At 43.8% G+C, this 13,042-nt stretch overlaps 1 protein-coding gene across 1 annotated transcript; it reads right to left on the reverse strand.

The window, feature by feature from the left end:
* Positions 1 to 406: 406 nt before the first annotated feature.
* On the reverse strand, positions 407 to 3,290 carry POLR2L (RNA polymerase II subunit L). Its single transcript, XM_026034806.1, has 3 exons — positions 3,269 to 3,290; positions 2,925 to 3,032; positions 407 to 716 (listed from the first exon to the last, which is right to left on the reverse strand). The coding sequence occupies exons 2-3, from the start codon at positions 3,017 to 3,019 to the stop codon at positions 608 to 610; spliced, it is 204 nt and encodes a 67-aa protein (XP_025890591.1). The 5' UTR covers positions 3,020 to 3,032; positions 3,269 to 3,290; the 3' UTR covers positions 407 to 607.
* Between the last annotated feature and the right edge of the window lie 9,752 nt (positions 3,291 to 13,042).

Raw genomic sequence — 13,042 nt, forward strand, 5'->3', positions numbered from 1 at the left:
AGCATTTTAATAAAAATGAAGCTGTGGTAGAAACCATAAATTGCCTTCAGCTGCAGCAGCAAGTGCACTCTGCTACTTCCAGAATTACTCAGGAGTCATGTCTAATCTCACTAGCCCAACTTACCCTTTCCCTCTTGCTAGAGGTCAGCATTTCAGTCCCATTTGTCTTTCTCATCTTTCCTATGTGCTGTTAAAAGAAAGAAATTATAATAATATTTCTGAAATTATCATACCTCAAAGAAAGGTGTAGAAGGAAATGCTAAGATCAAAGCTCAATGCCATCCAGTAACCACTGGGAGGCTACAGGGAAAGATCTCCTTTATTTTAGCATTTTTCATACACAGATGTACTATATTTTATAAAATAAAGTTTTATTTTTACCAGCAGAAGCATCTAAAAGTTAATCTCCAATTCCTGATGAAGTAGACTTCCTCTTTCACTGGTTTCTCTGAAAGGTTAGTGGATGATGTTGGTATTTTGTTCAGAAAATAAAATCTGAATGGATGCAGTGCATTTTGAGGGCTAGTATTGTTTAACCCCTGAAGTCCAGTTTCATGCTCAATATTAGAGATATCATCCACATGTCTCGTGGTTTATCTTTTCCATCTCATTTCTCAAGAGGAGCATAATTCAGAAGCTTCTCAATCAGATCCACGTGGGCTAGGAGCATTCTGCGACAGCAGTATCTCTTCAAACCAAGGGCATCCAGGGCATCTCTATTAATGTACACGGTGGGAAAAGGAGAGAAAAAAAAAGTCAGAAGCCTTTTCAAGTATTCCTAAGCAACATACTGATTACTTTGAGCTTAGTCATAGAAGAAAGCTTGTTTCCAATTTAAACCAAGTAACTGAGAAATTTAGCGTGAGCTGCTAATGTTGTTATTTGCTGCCATTGACAGGATGTTTGCCTGTTCTTCCAGCCTGCAGAAGACTCCTCTTCTCTTAAATGTCGTGCAGGCAACACAAGGACCCAGCAGAGGTAAGTCTGAATGAAGGAGTACAGAACCATACAAGGCTAGTTCTTAGGCACTGCCTCTCTGAACCAGCCTGCTCATGTGGACATAGTTCCTCACAGATAGTGTGGTTAAGTGAGATGCACGTACTGGAGTTCTGGAAATAAATTTCTGGTCTTCATAGTTGAAAAGGAACATGGAAATGACACGTTTTAAACCCTAGTTACTTTATAACAGTAACTTAGTTTTATTTCTCAAACCTGATTTCTTAGAAAAGGGAGGAGTTAATCTGGTTAAAAATCTGAGCAATCAAGAGCTGTTAACATAGTTATCAAGAACACAGCTCTGAAACATGTCATTTCCTCTCTTAAATCTTGGACAGACCATAACTGCCCGTGTTAGCTACATCTCCCTCAACTCTTATGGTAGGAAGTAGCACAAACTTCCCAAAGCACCGGACCTCTTACTGACCTGTGACAGCATTTTCGCTCTTTAGCACCAGCCGACCAACTATAAAGCCAGTCTGATACGCAGTCAAAATCTGACATTTATGAAATGAGACTGAATTCAGATCTTTACATTTATATTATGCAGTGCAACAATCTAGCATTTGATTTAAAAAAAAAAAAGAACCATGGTAAAGGTTGTCTGGCTTCATGCAGTGCAGCCTAAATACGTGCAGTAAAGCCGCAGCTTCTGGGATGCTGTCAGTGAGTCTTTAAAAACATGTAATTCCTGTGCAAGATTTGAGTTATGTAGAAAAATCTCAACTTTCAACTGCAGTTACTAGTATTCTGTATCTCCAATAATGCCTACAAATTTAGAAGTCATATATACTATAACGTATCATCTAAAACAGTATAAGCACTGTAGTTTTCAGGTTCCTTTAGCTTCCATGGACTTGAGAAAAAGAGCAGTTTTAAGGGACTTTTTTTTTTTTAACTATGTTACTTAGACAAATTTGACTTCTTCTACTCTATCTGCTTCTCAAAAAGTAGTATTTGAAAAGTAAGAATGGATTTCAGCATTAGTAAGAAATGATTTGCAGCTACCATAAAACCTGTTAAGATTTACCCTAGAAAGGGATAGTGAAGTCTGTGTTGTTTATACACATTCTTTTGACAGTTCATAGACATTAGTCCATTTTAAAACCTATTATTAACCTTAACTATTTGAATGAAAAACAAATATTCCTTTAATATGTCAAACTTGTTGCTAACCACAGCAGAAGCAGATGTGAGGCAACTTCCACTGAAGTGTTTCACTGTAACTTGAGGAAGCTCCCAAACTCCTACGATGGCATTTTCCAGTCTCTTGCCTTGCAAAGGTCAGTTCTTCTCCTCCATGTTTAAGCTTGATGACAATGTAAATGTTTCACAAGAGTTACCTTTTGCTGAACATTTAAAAGTAGTCCCACCATAGCCAGGCTCTCCCTGAGCTATTAAAGGGCAATTCTGGTCACGCAAGGGACATGCATATTCTAAAACAGAACTGTTGGGGTTATCAGCCAGGTATTTAGGACAGTTAAGCTGTCTCCCTCGCCATGGCCAAACCAGAGTTTTGAAATAAAATTAGCAAAACTAGATAGCAACCATGAAGCGTTTTCACAGATATTTAAAAGAGGTATATACCAGCACCAACATTTGTTATTTCTTCTGTTTATAGCTTCCTTCTCCTTGAATAAAAAGGTGGAGGACAACACCAGCCAAACGCGCAGGTGCAAAGGCTGCGTGCAGCTGCTTCCCCCTCTGCACAAAGCGGTATATTTGAAACTGTTTGCATTTCAAGAATAAGACCCGACAATCTGCAAAGATTCAAAAGGTAAACAAGCTTTTTTTCCTTAACGCTTTGAAGTTATTGCTGTTATCATCAGAGTGTATTTATGGTTTTCGGTTTATTTAGGGCTGTCCCCTTTGGCCACAGTTCCCTCAGTGCCGTGCACCTCGCACGGGAGGCGAGGATCAGCACCCACCCCTCCGTGTACTCCGCTTGCAGAAGGCCCAGGTAAGCTTCCCACTTGTTCCCAACGATTTTGCCGCACGTGAAACACCTCACCGGGATGATCATTTTCCCGCGGTATCTGCAAGGCACAAACATAGCACGTGTGTCAGTATGGCCCTTCCCGACACGCAGCACGGGCCCGCCCCAGCGTCCAGGCCGGGCCGAGCAGCGCCTCCGCCATGTCGGTGCGGCCTCCCCGTGCCGCGCCGGGCCCGGCCTGGCGCGGGGGAACCGGGCAGCGGAGCCGGCGGCGGCTGCGCGGGGCGGGCCGGGGCGATCGCGGCCGGCGGCGGCTCCTCCCGTAACGGCTCCTACCGCGGCGGCTCCTCCCGTAACGGCTCCTCCGTAACGGCCGCTTCCACCGCGGGGGAGGCGCCGCCGGGAAGGGAGGCTCGCTCACCCCCGCCCCGCGCGGGGCTGCCGCGGCGACTACGGCGTCCCGAGCGGCTCAAGAAGGCGCGCGCGCGGGGCGGGCTTCTGTTCGCGTTTCGCGTGTGCCGCGCTGAGTGGCAGCTGGGGCGCCCGGAGCGCAGAGCGGCGGCGGCGGCTCTGGCGAGCAGGGCGTCCGCTCCTCCTCCTGCCTCCGCGCCGGGCGGCACTTGTTGCTTCGGGAAAGCGGCTCCTGCGGCGCGAGGCTTCTGCTGCCATCCCGCCCAGGTACTCAAGCCGTCCGGGGTGGGAAGAGCAACTGGTGGCTGCAGCTCGTCGGGCGCGGGGCGGCGGGCGTGAGGGAGCCCCGGCGGGCAGGGCTGGGGCAGCCGCTCGGGGTGTCCCGCGGGCAGCGCGCTCGCCTCCCCGGCGCGCTGAGGGGCGAGGGAGCCCGCGGCGCGCAGACACCCCGCCGCCCTGGCTGGGGGCGCCTCGGGCTGCGCCGCCCTGGGCACCTCGCGCGGCAGCCGCTCCCCTGCGCGGCCCTCAGGGGGCCCGGGCGGGGGTCGCGCGGGGAGCGGCGCCCAAACGGCCGGCGGTTCGAACCTCAACGGTCCGTTCGAATCTCAACGGTCGGCTGCCCCCCTGGACAGTCCATTGGAACCCCAGCGAGCGGCTCGTGCCGGCGGCTCGAACCCCAGCGATCCGTTCGAATCCTAACGGTCGCCTCGGGCCGGCGGTTCGAACCCGAGGGGTCGCCCGGGGCCGGCGGTTCGAACCCCAACGGTCCCTTCGCTCCGCAACGGTCGCCCCGCGCCGGCGGTTCGAACCGCAACGGTCCCTTCGCTCCGCAGCGGGCGGCTCGCGGTCCCGCTCCCCGCCGCGGCCGGTCTCCAGAGACGCGGGACGCCGCGGCCCCGGGCGCGCCGCGCTGCTGCCGCTTCCCTCGGGCAGGAGAAGGCGCTGGGAAGCACGGGCTTCCACTTCGGTTTATATCCATCTTTGCCTGCCCAGTCTCAGTCCCAAGTGAGTTTTGTGTGGTGTTTTTTCCCTCTGCACATTCCAGGCAACGTTTACTTTTATTCTTTTTTTTTTTTTTCCTTAATTTCCCTTGAAACTTGGTTAAGTTGGGGATGCAGTCGTGGTTTTAGGTTGGTCCAGAGTTTCTAAACTGGGGTCAGACTGAACTTGACAGTCTTCCATATAGCTCTTAACATTATTCTGCCTTGCTGTGAGTTGTGTGTGGTTAAAATGAAAAGAGGCAGCTTAGCAAGAGCGTGTGCCATCCTCCAGTTACTGCCTCCTGTTCAGGTGTTGTTGGTGCAACCTGCCTGAATAGGAGCATTTTTCCCCGCCTGTTGAGGGCTGAAGGATGGATGTGCCCTGTACTTTGGATGCAATGTTCAGTTGCAGTCAAAGCTGCCAGTTTTATTGGATATACCAAGCTGAGAAGGTTTGGTAGCATGGGAATGCATCTTGAAATTGTTTACTGGTGTTTTGTTAATCTAAGGATTGGGGAAGTATTAGGCACAGACTGTGCTTAGCAGAGGGAAGTGTGCTGTGATGACCATAAACTTCAGGAACAGAACCTGCTATTTTGGAGACTCTGGGATGAAGTATTCATCTGAACACTATCAATTCTCATTGCCCAAAGATAAGTAGCATAACCCTAATGCTAGCGCCTAAGAAGAGAATGGAGCAGAAATTCTCCCAAAGTGTTTTATTTTCCTGCTAAAGTATCTCTGAGTTGATACAGTGTACAGCACAGAGCTATTACTGCCTGACATATAAATAATTGTGTCTTAATGCAGAGCTTACGTTAATACGTCTTTTGTGACTATTTTTTGAATGACTGGATTATTGACCCTCTGTGCAGAGACAGTAGACCTAACTTGAACTGTAAATGAGCAAATACTTCTATTTTAATAAGTAAGAATTTGAGACTGGAAGAGATTTTACAATTCTCCTAATGAAAGGATGGCAATTTTTGCAGTCACAAGAATGATAATTATGCTCAGTTGTGAAAAGACTGAATTCGTGGCATGGAGAGTAGCTGAAGCTCCTGTGATCTGTAGATTATTATCATTATTGTTATTATAGGCCAGTAGGAGCCAAACTGTGCCTATTCTTTCTATATTTTTTATTTATTATTTTTTTTTTAATTTTTTTTTTTTAGCCTTAGTTGGGAATTTAGAGATTGTACTTTGATACATTTTCAGCACCAGGGCTCCAAAGTAATTTTCTTGCTCAACTGTGCAGTGAAGGCATTTGTGTCTGGAGGTGGAAATTTGCAATTGGGAGTGAAAAAGGAGATACTGTCACGGGGGTTTAATGGTGAGCCATGGCGTTAGAGAAAGGTTAGGGTCTTGCAGCAGCCTTATAGAAATATGGTTGTTTATTTCCCTCCCCAAATAAACTGAATTTTAACTTTCAGACCTAGCTCTCAGATATGACTTAGCATCTTTTTTTTTTTTTCCAAAAATTTTTTTTTTTTTTTTTTTTTTTTTTCTTCCCAAGAAATTTTTACTCTGCTGTTCTCAGTGTTATTTTTAACATCTGTTGCATCTTTTCTGGATAACCCGATTTGGCTGGGTGATGGACTTAAGGATCTAATGGGTCTTTTATGGCTGTAACTTCTTTGATCCTAGAAAATGTAAGTGGTGTTTTTTTGTCTATGACCTGGAAAGATTGCTACATACTCAGAACATTCTCTGCTCAACTTTTGCTTAATTTGACAGTTTGCCAAACCACAGTAGTCTAAGAGTTGAGGGGGAGGGGAGGAGAGTGATGTGTGTACATGCAACTGTTCAGAGTCAAAGTCAGTGTTTTATAGGCTGTAGCTCATGCGAATGAGGGTAGCTGTGCTACTTTGTCCTGCGTATAGTTGAGCCCTTATTTGTAGTATCACAGCTTCCAACTGTTCTTTTTTTCAGGTGAACTGGGTGCTGCTGACATTCAGCTGTTGCATATTAGCACTTAATAAAACTAGGTCTCTTTAAACACTCTTCTGTGAAGATTTGGAGTTACTGCAAATTCTAAGACTGTGTGATCTTTCTCAGAATGTTTGTACGTTCCCATTGTGTTCCTGGCCCCGTTCCTTTGCAGCAAGCAGCAGTCCTCGGACTGCCCGATTCTTTAGACATTAAGAAAAGTGATAGTCAGCGAACCCATCAGGCTACACCTCAACACTGAGCAGAGAAGGCTTGCCTAGAACCAGCAGATTGAAAGAAATTTGAAAACCAAACTGGTTTTCCAATGTGCTTCTGGAGCAACAGCATCTCTATGTGGTTTTCATGTCATGTTGCAGCTAATAATGTATCCAACTAGCACTTCCAGGCCTTCTATTTGTGATCTGAACAGTTTTGAAAGCCAACAATACTCCTTCCAGCCGTCATTGGTTGGGTTGAGGCCCAGCGTGCATTTAGACCTACAAAATGTGCCTACGCATGATTGTTCTCTTACCAGTGAGTACTGAAATCCTCCAGCTGTGACTAAGTAGATCCTCCTTCCTACTCTTCCATCCCCAAAATGTAAGGGAATGCACTGCAACTTGTTTAAAACAAACAACAATAAAAAAGTTAAAATGACCTGAACAACTGAACTCTTCCTCAAGTTGATGGTAACAGGTTGTCTTCTGTAACCTTGTCTCTGTGATTAGTGCTCTAGGAAGGAGTTGCGCTTGTGCTGATACTAATGGCTTGCTGAGAAACTTGGGGCTTGCAGCTGGGATTTTTGTTTTATATTTTCTTTTATGTCAGGAAGCAGCTTGCCCTTGGTCAAGTTTAAATGTGCAACCTCCTCCTCTCACAGGTCTGGAGACTTCACTGTTTTTCACCCTTCATAGTTGTCCCCTTTGGCTCTGCTTATTGCTTCGTACATGTCCAGAACTCAACAACTCAACCAGGGTCTTTCCAGATCTGATTTGGCAGTTAGCTAGGGGATGTATTCAGGGAGCATAAATTGTCATGTAAGATCTAAATAAAAAAAAAAAAAATTCCTTAAAAATAACTCTTTTTCAGTAAAGGAGTATTTTTACACAGTTGATCTTGACTCGCAACTTTCTGAAAATCTCAGCGTAGTATGTAGCCCTGTTGGCTCTGCTTCTAGTTAGAGCTTTGTTTCCAGTTTCTCCCTGCCTTTTCGTTTTGCCTCTGACTAGCTCATCAGAACTGCATGCATCATTGCAAAAGTTAGTGATATTGTGTTCAGTGTTGTACTCCTGATCTTTCAACAAGTTGTAGAGGAAAGAACCCTAAAGGGAAAAGACTTGCATGAATGTTCAGGTGAGTGGTTAAACTGCATACTGATCAGGAGCTGAAAAGTGGCATGGAAAACTTAGCAAGTACTTAAAAGCAGAGGGGAAAAAGGATTAAAAACAAAAACACAGACCAAAGCTTTGCTGCTCTCTTGGGCACATTATCCAGTCCAAAACTATTGAATACAGCAAACTTGCTGCTGGGCTTTCTCTTATCCTGGAGAGATACTTCCTATATGGAAGTGTGTTGTTCATCGCTTTTCACAAGAGGGAAAGAAAAGTGGCTCCCTCTGGAGCTAGCTAGTGTGATTTGATTAGGGCTTCCCTCTTTCCTATTAGAGCTGAATCAAGGAGCAAAGACTGAGCTGGAATCTTGATTTGTGCAGGTTTAGTGTTTTTAGTGTTTTTTTTCTTTTTTCTTTGCTTTGCACTCTTGAGTGGGTACCTTTCTGCTGCATTATGCTCCTACCTTCCCCCCAGTTCATGGGATGCATTTTTTTATGGGATGGTGGAGAAAGCCAAGAGGGAAAGACAGGGATGGCAGAAGGAGGAAACACTCTTACTTTACGTTGTTTAGTTACCCCCATGCTGTTTAATAGCTGCTGTGGCCCCTGGATTTAGTGAAACAAATACAGAGGCTGCTAAGCAAATGGAAATGAAGAGAAACATCCCTAAGCTGGGGATGTGACTGCAGCTTCGCTGTAATACCAGACAAGCCTGATGCTGCTGATTTCATTAAAAGCAACATTTGGTGCCTCAAAGCAGGGTTTAATACTTACTATATATTTCTTTTAAATATACTGACCTTATCTGGTAAGCTTGTAATATTTCTTGCAATGAAGAGCAGCTGCTGCATAAATGCATATATAATATTGGTTGCCAATTGTGAAAGCTGTGCTGAGACTGTGACTTGTTTGAAGTGGGGTTGGTATTAAAAGCAGGTGGCAGGATGTTTATTTTACACCTTGTTAATTGCTTGTTTTTCCTGCTGTAATTGGCTTCCTAATGGGGGCAGAATACACTTGTTTTTGCACACAAAGCTTCGTTAGTGACAACCGATGGAAGGGATTCGGAGGGTAGGATTTATATGAAACATATATTGAGTAACAGATGTCTCTGCTAAATAAAGTATATGAGGAAGTCCCATAGATGCATCCAAAAAGGCAAATGTTTTGCCATAAAAAGGTGTAAAGCCTCCTTGCGTTAGAGGTAAAGCTTACTATCTGTTACTTGAGAAGGAGTCAATGTAGCTTGTTTCTTTTGAGGGTCAGAGACAGTTGCTTCATTGGATGAGTTTGGAGTGGTCTGTGCTGGGGGCTCTGACAGTCTTTGTCTCATCATAGACATGTTTTCAATGATCTTTTTGGAATATGTAGAAACTGTTCCTGCTGAGATACTAAGAAATCGGGAGATGATGGGGAACAGTGAAAGTACTTCATGGTTTTCTGGGATTTCTGGAGAAATCCCTTTTCTTTGCTTGTAATCTACATAAGACATCACACATTTTATATGTGTTTTTTCTTTTACACTGGGCCCTTGGGAGCAGTGGCTAGGTATAGAAAGATGCAGCTGGACTGTCTGTATTTTCAGGATATTCCTTGCTGGGCCTAGAAGTAAGAGTTAGGCTGCTCTTATATTTGTGGTGGTGTGTATGTGTGTGGTTTTTGTTTCTTTTTTGTGTCTGTGTTGTTAATTCTGTCTGATGGGTCCACCACAAAGGAATTCTTGTTTGAGCAATGGTTTTATGTGGTATATGGGCTTCTTAGGAGACTGGCCTAAGAATTGTCTGTTGGTTATCTGCCTGCTTTTGAGGTTGGTTTTGATCACAGTCTGCTCTTGTGGCAAGGTACCTGTAGAGCAGTTATGGCAGGTGAGTTTTGTGTGTATGTGTGTGTAAATTATAGAAAAGAGTCAACTGCTTTCTTTTAGAAAAGGTTTGTGTCATCCTTCTTCCCTCCCACTCTTTATTTATTTATTTATTTTTATTTATTTATTTTTTAATAAAAGATTGAGATGGGAGTTGGGGTGGGGGAGGGCTTTTCAGCTCCCTCTACTTCTCTGCTTGCTCGGATATCAGTTTTTAACCAGTTCAGGGCTAGTTTTGTCTGTTTTGTTTGTTCTCAGCAAGGTCATTTCAAGGCAGATGTTCTTTCCTGGCCTTGGATTGACATATTTTATAAGAAAAAGCCTTTATTGCATGCAAATATCACAGCCTAATTGTTTCATGTTTAGGAAAAGAAAAAGTAATATCCTAAGGCAGCATTTTAATCAAAAGATCAGAGGAAGTGTCCATCAACTCTCTTCTTCCATGCAAGTGCCTTTGGATGACAAAATCATCCCCTTTTTTGAGGACAGTGCTTTCCATTTTTGCAATCTTTCCTGCTGGAGGAAAGGACGACTGATGCTTAGGTGAGGCCAGGAGTTGCAAAGTATTCTGAGGAGTAATCAAGTATTGATGTCTATGGGGAGAAGCTCCAAATGTTCTCACATGTTGAAGTTAATATGTGTATTTCCACTGTGCTCACAGTGGTACTTTTGTCTGAAACGTGCTTCCTGTCCTTGGCTGGGAATGTCCTTCTCCAGGTCTATAAGCAGTATTTAAAGCACTGATGGGAGACAACTGGTTTGTAGAGACTACAGCAAAACACCTGTCCTGTGGTTGGGTACCTTGGCACCTGGGAGCCCCTGAAATTCTGAAAAGGAATGCAAGGATTTTTTAACTTATTTTTGAAATCTTAAGAGTTTCCTGTAAGTGTTGCTGGGTGTATTTATTTGGAACAAAGAATAAAAGAACTGTCCCCGCTTAAGGCTGCAATTTGGGCATTGTGATGATGCTTCTGTTTGCACACAAACTGGGCCTGTTGCTTGGGCTGTTCCTCCCATCTGTTTTCTAGCCAGTCTTGATTCTTGCAAGCTTGATGGTAACCAGAATCAAAGATAGTTGTTATGAGTCACATGAAAGATCCATCTTACCCCACACCTTATATCTGAAATTATGCACAATAGTGTCTACTTTAAGGAAGCAGATAAGTGTAGATAGCAAGTGTGCAGTAGTAATTTAGCAGAAATGCATCTCCCAACTTCCAGACAAGGAGCTTCTTGAGACAAAAATGGATATGTCTTGTGTTTTATAAAAGCCTGATATAACTGCAGTCTAGTTCCAAAATGTACTGCTTAGGAAAGGGAGTACAGTCCCTTTAATTAAACCACTTAATTTGGGTCTGGCTGTCCATTGTGCCTGGGTTAATATCCCTGCTTTTGAGCTGCATGCTGGTGAAAGTGGAGCCTAAGTATAAGGCTGTGGAGCCTAGTATGAGGGGCTTGCAGTGCAGGCACCAAGAGGGGGATGCCAAAGTGAACGCAGCAAATGCCATGTTATAGATTGAGTGGGTAGGCCATCATATACCTACCGTTGTGCTCTCCCTAAGGAACATTCCAATGCTGTGTTTATTGCGCGTCTGTTTTTAAAATTAAAAAACAGCCAAATGTTTCATAAAATATTAAGAGGCTCTACTTTAGTGTCTCTCATCAGATTAAGCATGTCACTTTGTGTCCTCAGGGTGATGAAGCTGATCTGCTTGGTGGTTCTCTCACCTCAAGGATGCATTAAGGTGATGTGCTTCATCTCACAGGAAATGCTAAAGTTGCTATGCTGTGGAACGAGTAACCACAGGGGTCCTGTGCTTTAAATTGTAGATTCCAAAATGAAACTTTACAGAATGGATATAGTTTGCTGTGCCATGAGTCAGTTCTTTTCTGTGGGTGTGATAGTTTCTGGAGAAACTTTAAGATAATACAGTGGTAGATATATGCTTTGTAACTGCTCTGTAAGGGGAAAAAAAGAATTATTGCATGTTTTGTATATAAAAAAAACCCTTATGTTTTAATGAGTGAAAGGCAGTGTGCCTCTGCATTCCTCTAACATCTTTATGAATATGGATTTTGAAACTATTTTGCTTGCATGCAAGTGTGTGTTTTTTCTTTTTCTTTTTTATTATTTATTTTTATTCCAGAGCTAATTCTAGCATTTTAATTACAACACAGTAGTGCCACTGAAGTGTAGATGATTGGGAAGCAGTTCAGTGTTGCTGCCTGAGGATTAGAAAGATGGAGGAGGATCTCCAGCTTGCTGGAGAGATGTGCTGGAGGCCATGCATGCTGGTGAAGCAGTGTGTTGGAGCTGGAACTGGGCTGTGAAGGGTTGGCTTTCGCTGAGTTTTCAAGTATCTTTCAACTCCATTTAGCAGTACTAACATTTTCAGAGAAGCATATGTAATAATACTTGGATTTGCTGTAATATAACAGGATACATAATCACAAAGCTTGCGTAAACTCAAGGTGCAAGGGAAAACTGAAACCTGAATGTCCAGCCTCTTTTCAGTGTTTGTTGCTTCTTTAAATCTAGTAAGTGTTGGCATGTGTGGCATGTAACTCCTGCATTCCCTCTGCACACAGGTAAAACAAATGTGCACCCCAGGGAACAGTTATTCAGGAGAGTGTTCTGAAGGGCACCATTCCCTTGTCTGATCTGGTACGCTGCCACTGTGCTTGTTGCCGGGGGGAGGGAATAATAAAGTAAAGCCTTTAGCCATGCGACCTGATCAGAGGGGGTTCTCCGGAGTGATTGATAACTCCTCTCGGAACAGTTGGCCGCTACAGTATGCTCAGGGCTGAACCGTTTTGGCTGGCGTTCTGCATTTGTTTTTGCCTAAGTAAAAAACAGGAAGATCAAGGTTGCAGATTTGTTTGCAAATCCTTGCCTATCTAAAATTGTACTATGCATCCCTCTGTTCTCTCCCACCCTTCCTAACAAAGAAACAGATAACCTTTAAAGCTGTTTGGAGAGTGTGGTTTTTGAGGGATGTGCTGAGCATTTGAAGGACTTCCAGACTGTTTTGACTCCTTAAGTTGTGTCTGTCTCTCCATAGCAGACATAAACCAAAGATGAATTTCCTCCTCTCACCCTTGCCTCACTGGTCTGATGAGTAGCATATTAAATGAATATTATGGGACATTGGCTCTCTATCCCTCTTCTCCTTTTCCCACAGGTCTCTTGTACGACAGCTTTACTTCTCTGCTTCATTTGTGACATTTGTCATCCTCCATAGAGAGCTCTGAGAACTGAAGCTTAGTATTAAAAATTGCTTGTATTTTATAAAAGACTTTTTTTCATTCCTCTTCATCAAAATGTAAAAAAAAGAATGTTTGTGTGTGGGATTTTTGCTTAGCTCTGTATTAAATAAACCATGCAGCGGTTTGTGTGCAGTATGAGTGAGCGTTAGTCATGTGCAGTGTCATACAAAGGCTGTCACCTGTTTGCATCTGGGCCAGAGTTATATTTTAATGTATCTGTATTTGCCCCCAGGAGATTTGTCTCAATAAAGGAACAGAAAATATTTCTGGTGTTTGGGGTCAGGTTAGAGCAGAGGTATTCAGTCTTCCTAAAATGCATGCTGAAAAGATCT

The sequence above is a fragment of the Nothoprocta perdicaria genome, unplaced genomic scaffold (assembly GCF_003342845.1).
Source record: "Nothoprocta perdicaria isolate Ctin4 unplaced genomic scaffold, notPer1 scaffold_15, whole genome shotgun sequence".
NCBI classification, from domain to species: Eukaryota; Metazoa; Chordata; class Aves; order Tinamiformes; family Tinamidae; genus Nothoprocta; species Nothoprocta perdicaria.

Bases quoted from the DNA above. Each gene is read 5' to 3' on its own strand.
- POLR2L (XM_026034806.1), bottom strand. From the start codon at position 3,019: ATGATCATCCCGGTGAGGTGTTTCACGTGCGGCAAAATCGTTGGGAAC. The intron at 717-2,924 runs GTGGGTGCTGAT...GTACATTAATAG, and splicing joins CAAGCGGAGTACACGGAGGG to AGATGCCCTGGATGCCCTTG.